At 48.6% G+C, this 22,549-nt stretch overlaps 1 protein-coding gene across 2 annotated transcripts in view; it reads left to right on the top strand.

Moving 5' to 3' along the window:
- Positions 1-22,549, top strand: part of PCIF1 (phosphorylated CTD interacting factor 1) — a 400,121-nt gene that overhangs the window by 258,346 nt on the left and 119,226 nt on the right. For both annotated transcript variants that reach the window (XM_069651242.1, XM_069651241.1), the window contains one exon: positions 15,442-15,614. In XM_069651242.1, coding sequence (XP_069507343.1) covers positions 15,442-15,614 — 173 coding nt within the window. The remainder of the gene's footprint in view (positions 1-15,441; positions 15,615-22,549) is intronic.

Below are 22,549 nucleotides of genomic sequence, written 5' to 3' on the forward strand. Positions count from 1 at the left end.
GGAGTAATCACCTTGTTTACTATGGGTTTGGTAAGTGGCTCGGAGTCTAGGGTAGAGTAGTTGCTCTACTCCTGACCCAGGCCACTCCTACCTTACTGGTCCTTGTAGATGATGGTTGACGGCTGGCCACTGCTTCTCCTGCTGACACTTCCTGGGGGCGTCCTTGGCCTTAGTGCTCTTAGCTGCAGGGCTGCGCGGGCAGAAGGGCTGCCCTGGGAAGACCAGTGGTGAAGGCTGGGAGGACCAAACAGAGCGGTGCTGGGGGGGTTGGGAGGCGGGAGGGAAGGGAAACCAGGAAGAGGGTGCGGGGTGAGAACAGGCTGCTGCGGGTCGCAAAAGGCCTCGGGCCTACGGATATTTAAGGGAGGTAAGGAGACTTGGGAGGCGGGCACGGGGTGGCAGTGGGGTCTGCACGGGCCTCGGGGCCCTAGTACAATACACAAAAGAGGGGATGGGGGAAGAAACCAGCCGCAGCACACCGGGGCAACACTCACCTGGCTCCGATGGAGATGGGGCCGGTGAGTGTTGCTCTGTGGCTATACCACAGGCACCAAGGTCCACGGACCAATGGGAGCAGGGGGGGCAGGACGGGAGGCGGGAGGGAAGGAAGAAGACTCAGGAGGAAGACGCGGGGTGGCAGCGGGGTCTGCATGGGCTTTGGGGCCCCAGTAGAATACACAAAAGTGGGGATGGAGGGCAGAAATCAGTCGCAGCACACCGGGGCAACACTCACCATGCGTACTCAGGATAAACATAACACAGTAGAGCATAGTGCAGTTATAAAAAAAAAAGTAATGTGGCATGAACACCCCGTTCCAAGGGCTGCAGCGGGAGGAGGAGGATAACTGCCAGGCATCCCAAGTTAATGGCCCAGGCCGTTGCCCCCCCCCGTTCCAGCACTTGGAACGTGGTGTTAACGCCATTAGCACCCTGGGTTACCAAAGCGGTAACCCGGGTTGCTAAATTCATTGTATGTGACGCCATGTGCGTCCCGTTCAATGAATACAAATACTAATCCAAAATGTTTGCCGTGGTTGTAGAAGGCAGGAAGGTAGGAGGGAATGTGCTGCAGCATCAGCTGCAACAATAAGGTAAGTGGGGCAGGGGTGGGAGGTAGGAAAAGGAAAAGAAAACGAGGGTGGGGGAAAGATGGCAGCCTACGGCGGGTGAGGCAGCCTGCGGGTTCTGTGGAACGTGGGTTGAGATCAGAGATTTCAGCCTGCAATTTGCAGAAACTGATTGGTTGTGCCCCCACCCCCACAACGCCTTGCATAGACAAGGAGCTGAATTCCTCCAAGACGAGATTATCCGGTATCACCCAGGGAGGGACCCAAGATCCAGCAATGATCTAAAAATTACAAAAAAGGAAATTCGGTATGGCAGCGTTCTCAAGTCTAATTGCTAACATCTGGAACACCATGCCCAAAGAAATTGGAAACACAGAAGACCATATCACCTACAGGAAATGACTCAAAACCTGGCTATTCAACAAACAATGACCACCTCGAAGGGACACCAGCAAAAACAATAACACCACAGACAAACTACTAGAGAGCAGACAAGATGGGCCACAACCAAGAACCTGGCTAGAAACCGCCAAGCGGCAACTAAAGAGCTGCGCCAGAGGCCCCAACAAACCGACCGACTTATTAACACATTGTTAGGAAGATTTATCGTTTGTTTGCCTCATCTCCTCTCCTAGTGAGACCCCCAGCACTAATTGCTTTTTCTTTCAATCCTGAATGAGTGGAGCCTTTTTCCTCTCATTCTTGTGGGCTCTGTCTTTTGGAACTCTTTGTATTCTACCTGTACTATGGAGTCTGTCTGCTCCATAGCTCTTAAAGGCATCTGTGTTTTTAATACTGCAGCACACAGCTTGTTATGGGCAGTGTTGCTGGGTACCCTTAAGATTCTTTTTCTGTATCCTCAAGTAAGGATAGATAGATACTTAGTATCTCTCAGAAAACGTTATAGTTTGAGAGATTGGCACACACCACCTTCAGCGGTGTGCCAAAGGGAAGCCTAGTAGCCCCCTTCTCTCTGCTCCTGTGCGTTTTTAGTTACATAGACAATCACCTAGTTATGGCTGGTGGCAGTGGACGTGTTTTTCCAACTATTGTGTATGTTTTATACTGCAGGCTATGTCCATAGCCTCTGTAGTGCACAATAGGGGCACGCAAGTACCAACTTGGGGCATAACTTCTTTTTTGCCATTACTAGCGTGGTTGTTCTTCGTTAGCCCTTCTACCATTCTGTGAGGGGGAGGTCAGTGTGTGTTTTTTGCCTTTCAAGGGAACCCGTAGGTATGCCTAGGCTCCAGTGTGTTTGGGCAAGCAGGAAGAAGGGGAGGCGTTTTCCACCGCCCTGTCCTTTGTCTGCCGGAGTGCCTGAATAGGTCCAGCTCCCACAGGGGGTCTGGCTGTCCTGATTAGGCAGCCACACATTCCTTTCTGTAAAATGCTGAGAGATTGCAGAGGAGTGTGCTGGAACTGCATAAAAGGTCACGCTTCTCGAATGAAAAGTAAGTCGACCACTGGAAACCGAAGAAGATGACCAGAGATACCTGCAGACCCTTTGCAACACTGTGAAGCGACCACTGCTGTCCTGACCCCGTTTTCTATGCGACAGAGGAGCTCTGAAGAGGACTCCTTCCCTTTGGCTGGTGAGAACAACCATTCCCAAAACTAACTTCCAAGGTATTGGGAGCTTCCAGAGCTGTGGAACCACAATGCCAAGAGACCTGCTGCCCGTTTCGAGTGCATCATCATGGAAAGGCCAAATCTGTCCAAATCTTTGCTGAACCCATAAGGACACTCCAGAGATCCGATCCAACTCATCCAGACCTCCTCACTAGAACTGCAGGAAGTGAAGAAGATTGACTGGGCGATCCATGTCCTTTGTTGGTGCTGCAGAAAAGGTGCCAAAACCGCAGAGTGAACCAAGAAGTTGCTGAAAGTCGTGCCACAGGTCCTCCCTCAAGACTGCTGCTGTGTGATCACGTCCATTGTCCTGCCTTCAATCACCAGACCAAGGAATCCAGAGGTTGGGTCGAGAGCTGCAACATTGCGGAGCATCCAGCACAAACATTTTCTTCTAACCGAAGGTACTGTGGGGAAAAAGGTATTGCTTACCTGATTCCAAGAAGTTGCTCCAGAGCATTGGAATGCATGTAGAGGTGTCCAGGGCAACCCCCTCTTACCTCTGACCGAAGCCGCTGCTTGTGTCCCCTTCTCAAGTCCGTTTTAAGGTCTCCCTTGTTAGTTGTTAACTTGCTGCTTCCATAACTTTAGGCACTGGAAGAAATCCACAGGAACTCTTAATTATTTGCTGATTGTCAAGACTTCAAGCCCTCTACGAATTGCCTTTAGCTAGGGTTGTGTTTTTGTACGTTAGACTTAGCAGTTGAAAAAAACAGTCTCTAGAACATTGAACTAAGCTTATGTTGCACTAACTAACCATTTTCTTCCCTCTAAGGTACTTTACTATAGGTGTTTGCAGAGTAAATGTACTACGGTATAAACCGTTGAAAACGCGCATGCACAATAACCGATAATACAATAACATTGGGGGTCATTACGAGGTTGGAGGTAAGTTACGGTCCTTACTGGCATGGAGCAAATACTTTGCCCTTGTAGCCTAGAGCTCGGTTAGATAGGAGTTTTTTATGGTTCTCCAATTTCTTTTCATCATGATCGGTGGTTTTTCTTGTTGCTTCTTTTTTGGAGCGTCCATTGTGATTATGAATGGAATGATGAGGTGGTCGCTCCAGAGTATTTGAATATGGGGTGCCGTGGTGATGAGATCCTTGTTGGCGAAGATTGCACACATGGCTGCTAGTTGGGCGGTTAAGGATTTTTGTGTGGTTGTGGTTTCTTCGTCGAACCAGATGTTGAAATCTCTGGGGATGATCAGATGATTGTACTTGTTGGCTAGGATGGTGATTGCTTCCATGAAGGCGTCTATGAAAGTCGCATCGTAGGTTGGTGGTCTGTACATCAGTAGGAATTTCAGGTTTGTTCTGGGGTTTATTGATAGCCGCACTATTAAGGATTCACATTTATCGATGTTTAGTTGGATTTTTGCTAGCCCCCCCCCCCCCTCTTTTGGATTTTCTGTTTGCTTGGATGCATTTGAAGTTTTCAGGCAGGCAGTTGTTGATGGTGATCTTGTAGTTGTTGTCTAGCCATGTTTCGGTTACAAATAGGATATCTATGCCTCCTTTTGATAGGAGGTTGTATATTTCAGTTGAATATTTGGACATTGGCCTTGTGTTTATTAAGTTGCAGTGGATTCTCTGGGTGTGATTTTGTTTTGTAGTTATTCGTTGTTCAGGTTTGTAGTTGTCCGGTCGTGGTGTTTCCGCATTGATGTTGGTAGGAAGAAGAACGGCGACAGCTGCTTCTTCATTTAAGCGGTCCAATAGGTTGATAGCGGGGCTGATTAATCGCGGTGCTTCTGCTGTGATGAAGCTTGGTTGAAGATCAGCGATGGCTTCTTCTTCATTGAGTCCGATTGTTAGGTTGGAGGTAGCATTGTTGGTTGTCGGGGCTTCGTCGTATTGTGTGGGATGTTGTGGAAATCGATGGTATCCCTCCGTTCTTGTGATGTAAGGGGTAATGGGGTCAGAGTCATCCCGCTCTCTTGTTGAGTGCTCCCGTCTTTTTTCGGGGTGTTTCGGGAAATTCTTTGCATGTCTTGAGGTTTCCGTGTTGAGGTGTCGGTGTTCTGTGGTTGTCGCGAGGTAAGATGTGAGGTATAAAGATTTTTCTCTTACATAGTTTGTTCCAGTTATAACTGTGTTAGGCGTGTTTCCTGCCAATGAGGCTGCTTCTTCTGGGTTCTGTTGGTGTTGTGTTTGCGTCCCTTGTTGCGCGATCTTGCTCTCTTTCTCGGCGTCCTTTTCTGGGTCGGGCCATTTTTCAGTTTAAGGTGCAGGCCTAGTAGGGTAGTTGGTCCTCTATGCTGTGTTGTGTAGGCACAGTAATCTTGGTTTTCCTTCTCTGGATATGCTAGGGAGCTCTCTGGCTCAGTCTGTCATTTCTGTCGGTGGGTAGGGTTTGTTTCCTAAGGGTGCACTGTCGGGGAGGGTTATGGGCGTTAACTGGTCTGGTGGTAAATGACTCAATTAAGCTAGGTAGTGATGGGTTTCAGGATTAATAGAGTACCAAACTAAATGCAGTTAGATCAGGGGCCCTGTATAATGGGTGAAAGGCCTACGCCCAAGAAGGTGACGGAGTACTGGACCAAACACAGCTAGATTTGAGGGTCAGTTGAAGCAGTGGAGCACGCTACCAGACACAGCTAGATCTGGGAGTCCTGCACAGTGGATGTCTCCCTGAAGGGTTCACTGCGGTGAGTTAGCCATGTAGGTTCGGGGAGGACATGTACTAGTTGAGGAGTGAGTTTGAGGGGCCCAGCTAGGACTTACTCTCTTGATGCAATCCGGCCACAGAAGTTCTGCTAGATTTGAGAGACAGGCCTCTCAATGCAATCTGAGTATCACACAATGCGATCTGGACACAAAGCCCAATTAGATCCATATAGTAGGAGACAGGCCTATCAATGCAATCTAAATATCATACAATGCAATTTGGAGACAGAACCCCTGCTAAATTGGAGAGACCTGTATAGTGGGAGAGAGGCCTATCAATGCAATCTAAATATCATACAATGCAATCTGGGTACGAAACCCAACTAGATTTGAGAGACCTGTGTAGTGTGAGGCAGGTCTATCAATGCAATGTAAGTATAGTGCAATGCAGTTTGGAGACAGAACCCCTGCTAAGCTGGTGAGACCTGTATAGTGGGGGATAGGCCTATAAATGCAATCTAAATATCATACAATGCAATTTGGGCACAAGAACCCAACTAGATTTGAGAGACCTGTGTAGTGGGAGGCAGGTCTATCAATGCAATCTAAATAACATACAATGCAGTTTGGCGACAGAACCCCTGCTAAATTTGAGAGAATTGTATAGGTCTATACAGAGGAAGGGGGTCTGTGCCTAGCCAGATTGGTACAGTATTAAATAATGATTAAATTGGCGGGTGAGGGAAAGAGACATGCAGTGAGGAGTAATCACCTTGTTTACTATGGGTTTGGTAAGTGGCTCGGAGTCTAGGGTAGAGTAGTTGCTCTACTCCTGACCCAGGCCACTCCTACCTTACTGGTCCTTGTAGATGATGGTTGACGGCTGGCCACTGCTTCTCCTGCTGACACTTCCTGGGGGCGTCCTTGGCCTTAGTGCTCTTAGCTGCAGGGCTGCGCGGGCAGAAGGGCTGCCCTGGGAAGACCAGTGGTGAAGGCTGGGAGGACCAAACAGAGCGGTGCTGGGGGGGTTGGGAGGCGGGAGGGAAGGGAAACCAGGAAGAGGGTGCGGGGTGAGAACAGGCTGCTGCGGGTCGCAAAAGGCCTCGGGCCTACGGATATTTAAGGGAGGTAAGGAGACTTGGGAGGCGGGCACGGGGTGGCAGTGGGGTCTGCACGGGCCTCGGGGCCCTAGTACAATACACAAAAGAGGGGATGGGGGAAGAAACCAGCCGCAGCACACCGGGGCAACACTCACCTGGCTCCGATGGAGATGGGGCCGGTGAGTGTTGCTCTGTGGCTATACCACAGGCACCAAGGTCCACGGACCAATGGGAGCAGGGGGGGCAGGACGGGAGGCGGGAGGGAAGGAAGAAGACTCAGGAGGAAGACGCGGGGTGGCAGCGGGGTCTGCATGGGCTTTGGGGCCCCAGTAGAATACACAAAAGTGGGGATGGAGGGCAGAAATCAGTCGCAGCACACCGGGGCAACACTCACCATGCGTACTCAGGATAAACATAACACAGTAGAGCATAGTGCAGTTATAAAAAAAAAAGTAATGTGGCATGAACACCCCGTTCCAAGGGCTGCAGCGGGAGGAGGAGGATAACTGCCAGGCATCCCAAGTTAATGGCCCAGGCCGTTGCCCCCCCCCGTTCCAGCACTTGGAACGTGGTGTTAACGCCATTAGCACCCTGGGTTACCAAAGCGGTAACCCGGGTTGCTAAATTCATTGTATGTGACGCCATGTGCGTCCCGTTCAATGAATACAAATACTAATCCAAAATGTTTGCCGTGGTTGTAGAAGGCAGGAAGGTAGGAGGGAATGTGCTGCAGCATCAGCTGCAACAATAAGGTAAGTGGGGCAGAGGTGGGAGGTAGGAAAAGGAAAAGAAAACGAGGGTGGGGGAAAGATGGCAGCCTACGGCGGGTGAGGCAGCCTGCGGGTTCTGTGGAACGTGGGTTGAGATCAGAGATTTCAGCCTGCAATTTGCAGAAACTGATTGGTTGTGCCCCCACCCCCACAACGCCTTGCATAGACAAGGAGCTGAATTCCTCCAAGACAAGATTATCCGGTATCACCCAGGGAGGGACCCAAGATCCAGCAATGATCTAAAAATTACAAAAAAGGAAATTCGGTATGGCAGCGTTCTCAAGTCTAATTGCTAACATCTGGAACACCATGCCCAAAGAAATTGGAAACACAGAAGACCATATCACCTACAGGAAATGACTCAAAACCTGGCTATTCAACAAACAATGACCACCTCGAAGGGACACCAGCAAAAACAATAACACCACAGACAAACTACTAGAGAGCAGACAAGATGGGCCACAACCAAGAACCTGGCTAGAAACCGCCAAGCGGCAACTAAAGAGCTGCGCCAGAGGCCCCAACAAACCGACCGACTTATTAACACATTGTTAGGAAGATTTATCGTTTGTTTGCCTCATCTCCTCTCCTAGTGAGACCCCCAGCACTAATTGCTTTTTCTTTCAATCCTGAATGAGTGGAGCCTTTTTCCTCTCATTCTTGTGGGCTCTGTCTTTTGGAACTCTTTGTATTCTACCTGTACTATGGAGTCTGTCTGCTCCATAGCTCTTAAAGGCATCTGTGTTTTTAATACTGCAGCACACAGCTTGTTATGGGCAGTGTTGCTGGGTACCCTTAAGATTCTTTTTCTGTATCCTCAAGTAAGGATAGATAGATACTTAGTATCTCTCAGAAAACGTTATAGTTTGAGAGATTGGCAGACACCACCTTCAGCGGTGTGCCAAAGGGAAGCCTAGTAGCCCCCTTCTCTCTGCTCCTGTGCGTTTTTAGTTACATAGACAATCACCTAGTTATGGCTGGTGGCAGTGGACGTGTTTTTCCAACTATTGTGTATGTTTTATACTGCAGGCTATGTCCATAGCCTCTGTAGTGCACAATAGGGGCACGCAAGTACCAACTTGGGGCATAACTTCTTTTTTGCCATTACTAGCGTGGTTGTTCTTCGTTAGCCCTTCTACCATTCTGTGAGGGGGAGGTCAGTGTGTGTTTTTTGCCTTTCAAGGGAACCCGTAGGTATGCCTAGGCTCCAGTGTGTTTGGGCAAGCAGGAAGAAGGGGAGGCGTTTTCCACCGCCCTGTCCTTTGTCTGCCGGAGTGCCTGAATAGGTCCAGCTCCCACAGGGGGTCTGGCTGTCCTGATTAGGCAGCCACACATTCCTTTCTGTAAAATGCTGAGAGATTGCAGAGGAGTGTGCTGGAACTGCATAAAAGGTCACGCTTCTCGAATGAAAAGTAAGTCGACCACTGGAAACCGAAGAAGATGACCAGAGATACCTGCAGACCCTTTGCAACACTGTGAAGCGACCACTGCTGTCCTGACCCCGTTTTCTATGCGACAGAGGAGCTCTGAAGAGGACTCCTTCCCTTTGGCTGGTGAGAACAACCATTCCCAAAACTAACTTCCAAGGTATTGGGAGCTTCCAGAGCTGTGGAACCACAATGCCAAGAGACCTGCTGCCCGTTTCGAGTGCATCATCATGGAAAGGCCAAATCTGTCCAAACCTTTGCTGAACCCATAAGGACACTCCAGAGATCCGATCCAACTCATCCAGACCTCCTCACTAGAACTGCAGGAAGTGAAGAAGATTGACTGGGCGATCCATGTCCTTTGTTGGTGCTGCAGAAAAGGTGCCAAAACCGCAGAGTGAACCAAGAAGTTGCTGAAAGTCGTGCCACAGGTCCTCCCTCAAGACTGCTGCTGTGTGATCACGTCCATTGTCCTGCCTTCAATCACCAGATCAAGGAATCCAGAGGTTGGGTCGAGAGCTGCAACATTGCGGAGCATCCAGCACAAACATTTTCTTCTAACCGAAGGTACTGTGGGGAAAAAGGTATTGCTTACCTGATTCCAAGAAGTTGCTCCAGAGCATTGGAATGCATGTAGAGGTGTCCAGGGCAACCCCCTCTTACCTCTGACCGAAGCCGCTGCTTGTGTCCCCTTCTCAAGTCCGTTTTAAGGTCTCCCTTGTTAGTTGTTAACTTGCTGCTTCCATAACTTTAGGCACTGGAAGAAATCCACAGGAACTCTTAATTATTTGCTGATTGTCAAGACTTCAAGCCCTCTACGAATTGCCTTTAGCTAGGGTTGTGTTTTTGTACGTTAGACTTAGCAGTTGAAAAAAACAGTCTCTAGAACATTGAACTAAGCTTATGTTGCACTAACTAACCATTTTCTTCCCTCTAAGGTACTTTACTATAGGTGTTTGCAGAGTAAATGTACTACGGTATAAACCGTTGAAAACGCGCATGCACAATAACCGATAATACAATAACATTGGGGGTCATTACGAGGTTGGAGGTAAGTTACGGTCCTTACTGGCATGGAGCAAATACTTTGCCCTTGTAGCCTAGAGACCGCTATTAGAGGGCTATTATGACTTCGCGGGCACAATCTTTGCGCCATGCTGGTAACAACCTTACCACCATGCCGCAAATACCCAAAAATCGCCCTTAGCCGCATCGAGTAAAGTGCAGATAGTACCACCGCCATCCATGCCTCCGGCATTAGTGGTCACCGCTATTAGCGGTGACCGCTAAGAGTGGCCACCGCTAATAGCAGTGACCGCAAATAGGCGGAACCGGAAGTAGCGTCACCGCACAGGAACGAGAAAGAGCACATCGGCCATCTTGAAAAACACAATCCATTGCCATCCTTTGCACCCAGGATCCACATCACCACCACACCTGTCCGAAAACAAACCAGCAGCATATTAGAATGCCCAAGGCCCTTAAAAAAGGTGCTGCACGCATGCGCAAGGAGCGCTTCTCTGAGGAAGAGCTCAACATGCTCGCGGACACCTTGGCAGAAAATGGGGATGTTGTGTTTTCCAATGACATGCGCCGACCTGCACTGTTGCGCAAAAAAGAAATCTGGGCGGAGGTGGCGCGTAAAGTGAGTGCGGTTGGCACCACCCCGCCCACAGTGAAAGATGTCCGGAAGCGCTGGGATGACCTGTGGCTACGCGTCCGGAATATCATCTCGGCAAACCGTAGCCAGGGAATGGCAACAGGTGGTGGAGATGGCTCACCCATAAAGATGACTCTCTGGGAGGAGACTTATGCGAGCACCATCGGAATGGAGGCAATTGTGGGAGTGGGGGATATGGAGCGTGGAGCCCCGTCATCGGCTGATGCAGGTAGGTGTCCCAAATAAACCAGTGTAATGGAAACCATAAAGATGTCCCCCCAAACTGACAGTGTAATGATGCAAAGCAGGGGCCACCAGACACATGTACGCAAACCTGCCTACAGGCAGTGCACAGCACCATTTTGTCCACATGCATGATGCACCCCATACATGTCAGCCCAGATGCATCCCTGCATGACGCACCCAAAAGGCAAGCAACCCGTATGTCACTGCTCCAACGGCAAATACCCGCCATTCCGTAGAAATGCTGCTACCCCAATGCATGCCTGATGCACGTACACCCATCACTAACGCTTTCCCTCTCCTCATCCCCCACAGGCACACAATCTGACAGCGATGATCATGCCCCCAGGGAGCAGCCTGCAACACCAGTCAGGAAGTCCAGGGGCATGGAGGGAGCAAACAGGCCCTCAACATCAAGGGCAAGAGCGAAACCAGGACTACCTCACAAGCCCAACACAACCGAAGAACCTACAGCACCAATGTGCAATATGCCCACCATCACAGCACCCACGCCAGCCACCACCACACAGGAGCCAGTGGCTGAAGGCACTGTATCCGCTGCCAGCAGTACTGTCGTAGAGGCAGCTGCCACAGCAGCCGTGTCAGATGATGAAGCACATAGCACACCTACCGCTACAGGCCCCCTGCAGTCACCCCACCTCTCCCCACCAAGCATGCACAATACCAGTAGCCATGAGCTGTCTGCTCTGGAGTCAAGGCAAGGGAGCCTCAGCCCCACGGCGAGCATGCATGAAGCACCAACCATGTCGCATGCACCTTCGACATCCACCAGTGTCCGGGACAGGCAAGAGGGGATCAGGGTAATCCAAAAGCGCCAGGAGGAGCTGACAGGGTTGGTGACCCAGCACATCATTGAATGTGGCCAGGCAAGGGAGGATATCAGGAAATGTGCAGCGTCCCTCAAATCTGCCATTGAGTCTACTTCCAAAGACCTATGCAACGAATTGGCGGCTGTGAGGCAGGTCCTCACCCACATGGTGGCAGCATTGGAGGCCCTGCGTCCCGCACAGGTGGTTGAACAACCTGGCATTCCTCAAATGCCAGCTCCACTCAGACCAGCCCTCTGCGTAGGTCTGGGCGGAACCTGCGCAGGTCGGACAGGCGTCCACCTGATGCTGGCAGTGGCCAAGGGGTGTAGGTGCATCCTGCCATTCGGAACTCATGAAGACTAATGATGCATGCAATGTGTGGGGAAGTTGAGGGGAAAGGAGGAGGGGAGAGGGTGTGTGGGGAATTTCAGGGGAGAGGGGGAGGAGGGAGAGGGTGTGTGGGGAAGTTGAGGGGGGAGGTGGAGGGGTGAGAGGGTGTATGGGGTGGAGGGCTTGTGCACTTTCTATGTTCTATTTGTTCAATACACCTGTTGTGAAATGAGAATTCACATGACCGGACATTGCTTATTGTGTACGTGTGCTTTATTGGTGAACAGTGTACAGTGTCCATGTCCCTGACACGCCCAGTGCCCTGAGTCCCACCTCCATGGCACACTCTGCATCCAGGTGTGTTAGAAGCATTGGTTAATCAAAGTCTGGCGCACGGCACGTCCCTCCTGTGCATCGCTACCTCCCTGAAGTGCAGCCCCATCTCCTCCCTCCTCATCCCCCTCGTCAGGTGGTTGCAGTTCAGCGTCAGGGGGCAGAGGCACATTCCGTCTGATGCACATATTGTGTAGCATGGCACATGCCATGATGATCTTGCCCACCTTCTCATGCCCGTACAGGAGTGCCTCACCAGACCTGCTGAGGCAGCAAAACCGTGCCTTCAAAAGGCCAAATGTCTGCTCAATCACCACACGGGTACGTGTATGCGCACGATTGTAGTCCTCTTCGTGCCTGTTCTGCGGGTTCCGGACAGGGTAAGGAGCCACCTCTTCAAGGGATAGCCAGCATCACCTGCATGTGTGCACAATGGTTATGTGTAAGTGATTACATCAAATGGGACCTGTATCAATGACACAATAGCATGCATTCATTTCCTGTTTGCATCCACATATACATGCATGAATAAAGCCACATAAAGTAACTGCAATGTGTGAATTCATCTGATCGACAGGTGTGCGTGGCATCGTCTAGTGGGCGCAGGGGTGTCCTATTCCTTATGAGTGCTCATTCACTGTGGTTGTCCATGCCGTTTCTTCCCATGATCTAGGTGATGTGTAGTCAATTGTATGCTTTCATCCTGTCACCGTTGATGGCAGACTCTTGATGATCTCACTTTTCACGGCAGATGTTGCCATGCTGTTATGCTGGAAGTCTGTGTTGGTGTAGGAGTGGGTTCATGTATTTTGCCCTCATGTGACTTCTTTGTACGCAGTAATGGACAACTGTCCTTTTTGATGATGGAATTTGGTCATGTGCATTGGCCATACTAACTGCATGTCGCTGCATTGTGTTGCAGGGGCTACGGACTCATTATGTGCAGTGTACATGTTGATGGCTATGGAATGGTTGTAGCACTGCCTCATTTTCATAGTAGGGCAGTTTACGTCTTGCATTTAGGTGTCAGGTGTCAGGTCCAGTCTGGCCTGCTTTGGGGGTATGAGAATGGTCCATCCTCTCAGGTACTCTCAGCCACGTGAAGTATGCATCTCCCCCACCCCCCATCTCAGCCAGGTGAAGTATGCATCTCTCCCCCCCGCCCCTCCATCTCAGCCAGGTGAAGTATGCATCTCTTCCCCAAACCCCCATCTCAGCCAAGTGAAGTATGCATCTTCCCCCCCCCCCAGCTCAGCCAGTTGAAGTATGCATCTCTCCCCCCAATCATCTCCCCACATCACACTCCCATGGGCTTGACATGCAACTCACCGAGTAGCCAGGATTGTTGCCCTGCGTGCCGCTCCATGTAGCGTGGTATCGTGGAGTTCCGCATGACCATTGAATCATGCGTTGATCTGGGAAATCGGGCACAACAATGTGTGATGATCTTGTTTGAGTCACATACCATTTGCATGTTGATGGAGTGGTATAATTTACGGTTGCGGTACACTACCTCCATGGCATTTGGGACCACCAATTCAACATGGGTGCAGTCGAGGGCACCAACGCAACCTGGGATGCCTGCTAGTGAATGGAAGCCAACTTTGGTGTTGGAGATCTCCTGGGCAGTCCGTGGTAGGAATATGCGGTCGCCTGAGTGCTTCAGGAGGGCATTGAGCAGTTGGTTCAGTGTACGTGAGAATAATGGTTGTGATATGCCATGCATCTGCCCAACTGTGTGCTGGTAGGTGCCTGTGGCCAGGAAGTGGAGCAGAGACACCACCTTCAGTAGATGGGGGATGGCGGTACGGATGTCTATAGGCTGGCAATGTCATTATGTATCATGTCCACAATGGTGGTGATGGTGTCCCGGTCCAGACGGTACAGGGTGTGGATCTGCTCAGGGGTTAGGCTGAATGCACTGGCTCTGATTCGAGGGATTGGGGGCTGCCTGTGTGGTACAACTGCCTGCACTGGTGGTGCATGCTGTGCCTGCCTCACTCTCCTTCTCCTCCTGCGTCTCCTCTGTGCTGCCTGTTGTTGTTTTTGCTGCCTGTTGTTGTTTTTGCTAGAGTTCCACTGCAATCATGTCCTCCAGCCCCAACATTGCTACTAGTATTGGTATCATTTTGGTGTGTGACTGGGTGTGGGAAGGGGTGATGTGTGCTCCCTTTGGGCTGGCCCAGTCTTCATTGCCTCCACCTGTGATGATTGTGTGCACCTGTGGCAGTTGGGAACACTGCACATGGCCGTTTACGGGTGGTTCGCGATGCCGGTATTTACTCCATCCCGGTAAGGTACTTTTCGGGCTTCTGTAGGCCGTTATTTGCATGTCCGCCTGACTTCTGTTCAGCTCCTGTTTACGCCATGCCGCTATTGCCGGCATGTAGGGTTGCGTGCCCGCGCCAATGCCGCTATTAGAGGCACCGTTATTTACGGTGCCGCTAATAGGTTGGCGGGTTGTAATGGACCGGAGTGGTTAGCGATGCCGGTAATCCTTTAGCGGCATCGGTTTTCCCTTACCTCCGACCTCCTAATGAGGCCCATTGTCTTTTCCCTTTATAACGTTGCTACAGATGTAACCGCAAACAAACACAGAAGTGGAAAGTGCCAGTTGAAGTGTATTATCAAGTATTCCTAAGTGATTGTGATGTAAATATAATAAATATATACCTTTTTATATCACTATAAGTTCAAGTGCTTCTTTGTTGTGCCCGTCTAGCTAATATGATTCAGTGTAATTACTTACAGCATCTTGCTCTTAAGATTAGCCTGACTAGTCTGCCACTCTACCAAGGTCCTGAGCTAGTACAGACTGATACTAAGAGTTGTGGATATACAAACCACTGGGATGGCTTACTAAAGTCTTACTGCCAGTAGGACTTTAGGAAAACTCTGCTAACACTGGAACAAGAAGTCCATTATTGGTGATTGTTTTCCAAAGCTTGAATAATAACTTTCTATAGTTTTAAATGGCAAAGTATGCCTGGATGATTCAAAAATGCACTTGGAGAAGGTGGTCTTGTAATTTCTACATGATCGATCACGGGGTGGAGGTTTGGCTCGTTTGATGTAGGGAGAAGTTTTCCCTATTCTTCAAAGAGGGAGGTGTAGATGAAGGCCAATGGGCCATACAAGTCTTTGGTATGGGAGGATAACTTTCACAGGCAAATTGTGGATACCATGTCTCATCCAATGAAGCCATGTTATCTCCCGGAGGTTGTCTCCTCCCATGTGATCCTCCCTCATGTAGCCGCCCCCAGGGTCAGGATCAGGTAGCGGCTGCCGACCCCTGGCCACATGGGAGGAGGTCACCACCAGAAGAGGATGATGCTTTTGAGTTGTACTTTTAGCTGAGGGTTCAGAGGGATATTTACTCTTTTCTTATTTTGTAAGGGTTCACAAGCTGGGTTATAACTGCTGGGATTTTTTCACAGAGGAAGTGGAATCTCCTGAGGTTCAAGATCGGCTGGTGTACTGTTATCCTGTGAGATTGTCTGCCCCTTCTCCGCCGATGCCTTGCGTGGAGATGCATGTGGACACCAATGTTGTCTGTGTGCGCTATAAGGGCGAGGTGGTGAAAGTGAGCCGCAGCTACTTCAGCAAATTGGTAAGTTAGATGCTCGAAAAATAACCTGAACTGAAAATTATTGTAGAAATGGGGAAGAGTCCGAAAGGGTAGTCGAAAAGCTTACTGTCTTGATGAATATACTAATCTGGTAAAATGGTTCTTCTGAGTATGTACATGCTTGTTAGAATATTTCCTCATGTAAAAATGTAAAGGACCTTTATAGCCTATTGGCATTGAGGATGGGTAATTTTCTTTAGACTTGTTAGTTTTACTAAAGTCCACCTATGGTAGGACTATGGCTCCAGCTCTTAGTATAGGCCTGAACTACCCAAAAGGGTTGTCGGTAGCTATGGCTGATCAGCCAGGCTTACTCTAGAAGGGAGAAGGGCTGTAGTAGAGTACAAAGACCTTTGAGCACGCAAACTGTCAAGAAGACAGTTACACTCTTGTAGTTATACATGCATATTATTTATTAAAAATACTAGGCAAGGTTGAGTTCACTTTTCAATTCAGGTAAGAGAAACTTCTATACATATATACAGTAGGACTTTTGCAGGGGTAACTGAAATCAATGGTAAACCTTAAGTTGGAATGCAGGTAAGGAAAATAGTCTCTTGAGGTTAGCAAAAGTATTCATCAACCAACAATCATAAAATGATAATATTGGTAAGTAAAATAACATACAGACTTGTAGAATACCTGGAAGCAATTCAAGGTAGTAAAAGCACTTGACAATTAATAGTTGGAATCACTGTTTCAAGAGAGAGAGAGAGAAAGGGAGAGAAAGAGAGAGAGAGAAAGGGAGAGAAAGAGGGAGAGGGAGAGAGAGAGAATCAAAACTAACACAGAGCAGATGAGATTTGCATTGAATTCACAGAAGCCTTAGGCGGAAGTAGTCCATCCCTATCTAGGTATGAGAGTCTGAGTCAGACTGGGCGGCAAAATAAGTAACTAGCTGTAGAAAGTCAAGAGCTCCAGAAGATGACTTGTAGCAAGTAAGTACACATTCTTTGTTGGGGGAATAAGGGCCAGGGACTTCAGAGAAGGCTCCCTATAGGCGTACATGCATTAGGCCTGAGCGAACGTGTATGGGCAAACTCCCGTACATACAAATTATCATTACAGCAATACAGGAGCAGCAAAGCCACTCTAGGTAAGTTCTACAAAGAGTCTCACGGTACCTTAAACATGAAGAGGATGCAGCACGATGACCCCACGATGCAGCAGACCCGGTCACCGGATTCTTGGTACGTCAGACTGGAGCAGGGACACTGGATGGAGCTTCACGGCAGCAGTCAAGTAGGGAAGCTCTCAACAAAGGATTATTGGCGGTTCAGAGGTTTTTGGCACCCTTTTCAAGGCACCAGTGAAGAATGGTTACAGCCTGGTCGATTCAGCTTGCTCTGTCAGCTCACCCTTTGGGTGAGGGGACTTCAAGTCGCGGAATCCTACCTCTGGAGGTCCGTAAGGAGTCCACCAAGGTTTCGGGAGGATTCGATCTTCGGAAGGCTAGCAATGCATAATCGTCACGGGTCCCATGGTATTGTCGGTTTGCAGCCGGTGAAGGTCGCAGCTAGCTGTGGAATGGCTTTTAATGCAAGTAGTCTTCAGACTGGTTGATCCCACCAGTCTAAGGGAGGAAGTCGTCCAGATCGGAACTTCTCTGTCGCTTGGAAAAGTGGGCTGGAGCAGCAGTGGGCACTAGGATGGCTCTGGATGTAGCTGCAGACATCATGTCTTCCAGTGGTCGACCCTCGCTTCAGCATCAAGACCCTCACCTTTTATGCAGGAACCCAGTCACTCAACATGTATGCTGTTATTCAAGCTTGGGGCGGGGGCTGTCCTTCTAGCTCTAAGCAGGCACACTGGAGAACAAAGACCTGTGGAGTTTCTTCCACTACAGTAATGCTGGCCCCAGTGTTCTAATGGCAGGGGTCTCCTGTCCATTCACAAGTACACTGTCCTTGTAATATTCTTTGGTATTATCTTGAATAGTTATACACATGTGCATTCTGCTGTTCCCACAGACCCAGGGACACTGAAGAAACACTGGCTGAGACTCCAATGGGATCTTCAGCCAATACTTGAAAGTTACCACTAGCCATATGAACTTCAACCTCAGGGAAAAAGGCTAAGGAGGCAGCGTGGACCCCTGAAGGTTTACCCTTGCAACTGGAATCCCCTTTCACGTGGTCATTTGGCCCACAAGCATAACATTTACCAAATGTTTTGTGGAATGGGGACTTCTGCTGACCTCCCTCTGCTTTAGCACCAAAGGTTTCACTAGACTGACCTGGGTTCCCATGTGGCTTACCCTTTTTCCGTTTGTGGCCCTCTTTTGGATCGGAGCATTCAGAATTATCTTTGTCATCTTTCTTGTGCTGCTTCCCCTCATCCTTTTTGTGAGTGGCCCTGTTGGTAACCCACAAGTCAACAGCTTTTGCTAGCTTCTTGGGATCAATCTCTTTAGAGTCAGCCAAGTGCTGTTTCGGCTCAGGAGAGCAGACATCAAAAATAGATTCCAACAAAAATAGATTTATCATTCTTTCAAAGTCTGTAACCCTTAACCCAACCATCTAAGTTTTTCAAGCATTCACACACCCAGGTAGCCCAAGGGGTGCCATCCGTCTTATTGAGGATCCTAAATCTCTTAAGGTACTGGGAAGGAGTTTTCCCAAATCTAGCTATCAAAGCTAACTTCCCATTTTCATACTCCAATCTTTCAAGTTCCCCCACCTCCATCACAGCATCATTTGCAAACTGGGGGAGCCTAGACAAAAGCCAAGGAATCAACTGATTACCTGTAAAACCCTGAATCCCATAATTGTATTCAAAAACCCCCAACCAATCCAAAATATCAAGTTTCACATGATACATACTCAATGCTTCTTTGGGCATGCAAGGCCTCTTTGGACTGGAAGACCTAGAGGACTCTGGGAGGGAAATGTTTTTAAGAGACAATTTCTTCATTTCTAGAGCATGTTACATTTCTAACTCCCTGATGTTTTGGTTTCAGGTTGGACTTGTAACTTTGAATTCTAATTCAAGTCTCATCTTCTCAAGAGACGCAAATTCTGGACTCAGTAATGGACTTTGTGGGGTCCCAGTGGCTAAAGGTTGAGGCAAAAGGGCCTGTTGAAGTAAAGAGGGGCTCTCTACCTGAGACTCCTCTGACTTTTCAACAATATTAGAGTTAGAATATCATCCTCATTATCTTTTGTCACATTTCCTGGGGTAGTAGGTGTGACAGGCCAAACTGATGATTCAACAATCTTGCAATCAATTCATTTTTTTTCCTTCTTTAATGGGGAGATTCCTGACTTTACACATTTCTTTCAGTTGATCTACTGTTAGAATGATCAGGGCTTCCTGACTGAAGTTATCCATATTTGGCATGCTGCTTTTCTAGTGGAGCTTAGCCTTGTGAAGGTTTTTAGTTGAACAAAAGCAAAGTAAATTCTTTGTGTAACAACTCTACAATAGATCCTCACCGCCTGCCACCAGTGCTAGGCAAGATTTGGATTAGTACCTTTTGGGTGCACTACAACAACCTTGACCTCCTGGCAGGAACCCAACTTTTGGTATAAGTCTGTACTACACAAGTTGGCAACGTGATTGAGCAGCCAGGCTTAAGAGAGGGGTCAATATGAGCTGTAGGCTTTTTAGATTCACAGTGATAATTATCCAAATAAACACTTAACACTCGAGGTTTCTTGATTAAACAATTATTTATTAATTTAAAAGTCAGTTGAATAAGTCTTCTTTAGAAGGGAGCAGATATATGCAACACAAAAATATACTTCAAAATACACACTCAGTTCAGTAAATCAGTAGATACCCATTGGGGATGGCAACCAGACACTTCCTACACCCTCATGTGACTTATATAACTATCTCTCAGATTTAGTCTGTGCAGTAATGCTTGGCTCCCCAACCCCCTCCTCACCTGAATCTGTATGAGAGGTAGATGAGTCTTCCGTCGTGTCGTCTGATGAGATTCGTTTTCTTCCCTGTCGCCAGGTTTCGCTGGTCTCCTTCTTGTGAGTCCTCTCCTTCTGTTTGGAGTATTGGATATGGGCTCCACCGGAAGCCACTTTGCCAGAAATGCGATTTTCCCTGGCAGCGGAGACTCCAGGGAGCCCACCCCAGGCCAGGGAAAAGCCTTGCCGAAAAACCATGGCAGATGGTGTAGAAGATTCCAGCAGATGACTACTATCACCAGAATGCACTGCAGTGCGGAAGCGTGGTTCCAGAGGAGATATCCAGATAGAGTATCGGCAGTAGACGGTTGGATGGGTAGACTGAATAGCAGCGGCTTCACAGAAGACCTTGCAACAGTGATCTCGTCCCGGAACGAGCAGAAAGAACCGGACACAGGAACACAGAGCACGAAGCAAAGAAGGGGGCGTGACCAAGGAGAAAGCGGGAGCTGCCGAAGAGTACCGCGCGGACAGCAGGTAAGCGGGAGGAAAGGACAGGGATGGAGCGGGAAGGCAAGAAGCGAGTACACAAAGAGGGAAACCCACCTGAGAGCGGGAGGAAACAAACACACCAGACTGCTAGGAAACTTCCCGTAACACTGGAAGTTGCAACGCATGCACATTAGCAACTTCCTGGTTTATAAAGGCTGGGGAAGACTAGAACGCGCATAGTGTTACTGGAGGTAATAGTCCTTTTACCATTTCTTCCATCTCCTCCATAGCTTCCAGGGCCGGCAAACCATGACAAACTAGGACAATGTGGACATTGATATATCACTGGCACATGTAGTGCAGCACTGAGTTTCGTTTCAAAGAAAATGTTTTGGGGAATAAAACAAAGGTTAACAAATATTCTTAAGCAGGTAAGTACATTTTAACCCTCCAATGCAAAGTAAATTAACTATTTCCTGGGGAATGGTAAAGCACAAAGAAGAGTCTTTCAGGGAGCCATGACAGCCAATGTTAATCAAGTGAAAGTCTAGGTGAGCTGAAGCACTTTTTGCAGGTATGTAAAATGTCTTGCACAATGTTTTTAGGAGTTTTTGTAGAAAATGAAATCACTGTAGGGCCACACGCTGGGAGGCTTGTGAGGGGCAAAGCTGCAAGCAACTCTGCAAAGCAAAAGCAACCAAGACCTAACTGAGAGCTAGCAAGGCCACACAACAAGAGGTAGGTCCCCTTAGTTTTACAGTACCTTTGGTTTGAAGAAATTGGTTCCAGCTGGCTTCTGTTCCTGTGTAAGTTTGCAGATCCTCTTGTTCCTGGGCTTCAGTCATGGGGACAAGAGGGAGGATGTCTGAGGACTCCTGCACTACGAATGGAAGATCGGCGGAAGCAATGGGCACACATAAGATCAGCAGCACTTTGCGGTTTCAGCTTCTCGCAACCCTCGCAAAAAGCACCAACGTGGTTCCTGGATACCACTATGAACTTTCCTCGCATATGGGGTCCAGCATTCTGAGGTGGCTCAGGCTTGGTCATTCCTGCTTCATGGGAGTCCGGAGGATCTTCCTGGAGCTCGGGTCTGACTTAAAAACACTCACTCGATTCTGGTGTTCCTCTCCCTGGCAATCAGTTCTAGCGGCAGCAATGGAAGAACAGCCATCTCCGAGAGGATTTCCAGATTAGCTCGTCTTGGGGTCGATTGGTCCCACCATCCCAAGATGGAGAACTCGTCCTTTGCAGGGCTTCTCTAGTCAAGGCGAATTCGTAGCTTCAGCACTGCAGGGCTTCTATAGTCGAGGCAAATTCTGAGCTTCAGTACTGTAGCAGGGCTTCACCGGGCAAACCAACGGTCCAGGAGTTGCAGCAGGTGTCTCTTCCAAGTTCTTCTTCAGATTCCTTTGTCCAGTGGTCGACTCTGCCTTCCAAGCAAAAAGCCTCACCTTTTAAGCAGGTTTGTCCCATTCATTTGCAGCCTACCTGTCAATCACACAGCAGGGTGGTTGTCCTCTAAGGACAGCCAGCCGGCCAATCACATTTTGGTGCACTCCTGTAACCAAGGGGATTAAGCACAGGGAGTTTTGGGCACCTCCCTCCCTTCCTGCCCCTGCCAGACTCGCTGGAGCCCGAGGCGGGCTTCACCAGTGAATCCCGCCAAAGACGAAACGAACAAAGGGACCAAACCCGGTTTGGCACGCAGAGTAAATGTCAAGAAGGAACTTTCTAACAAGAAATGGTGAAAAAAGACGACCAGGGCCATTTTGACAAGGCCTTTTGCAGTAAGGCCATGGGTGCCTTACTGCAGCTGCAAACGCAGCCTGTGGTAAAAACACACAATGGTACAAAAAGTAAACCACAGCCGCCAGCCATTAATTGTAGAAAGGGTAACATAAAAATGTTACATGAGAAACTAGACAAAGGGGATACTAGGTAACCCCTTCAGCACTCTATTGTAGGATGTGTGTGCTGGGTCTAGAAAGTTACAAATGTAACTAAAGTCAATTTCACTTCACTGCTCTTGGAAACAGTAAGGTATTTAAACCTTTGGGAAATCTAAAAGACTTTCTCTGTCACTGCACTGAAGGTGCTGTGTGCTACAATGCAAAAAGATGATGCCTATGGAGTTTGTCAGACTCCTCAACCAAAAGAAACCCAGAGTTCAAATCACAGAAAAATACATGAGAGAGTGGGGAAAAGGGTCTCTCTCTCCAGGATAGAAATGAAAAGTCCTAAAGTCCAACAAAAAGAGTTCGGGGTCTCTAAGGTAGAAGGGAATTGTCACATTCCTGAGAATTCTCCCGTTGTGTAAGATTTTCACAAAACTGGTAAATCTTCCTGACCTGGGTCAACCCCAGAAATGTTTGCTTTACTAGTGGTATATAGTGGTATTAATACCTCTGTGAGTGGGAACCTTTTTCCACACCCATAAAATCTTTTACTCTTTTTATGGATGTCATTTATTTTGACTCTCCATGGTGTCTTTTAAAAGTAATCCTCTTTAACAACTTATTGGCAATAAACGCCTGTTGTTGCTGGGTTGCCCTAGGGGCT

The sequence above is a fragment of the Ambystoma mexicanum genome, chromosome 3p (assembly GCF_040938575.1).
Source record: "Ambystoma mexicanum isolate Mex_15411 chromosome 3p, UKY_AmexF1_1, whole genome shotgun sequence".
NCBI classification, from domain to species: domain Eukaryota; kingdom Metazoa; phylum Chordata; class Amphibia; order Caudata; family Ambystomatidae; genus Ambystoma; species Ambystoma mexicanum.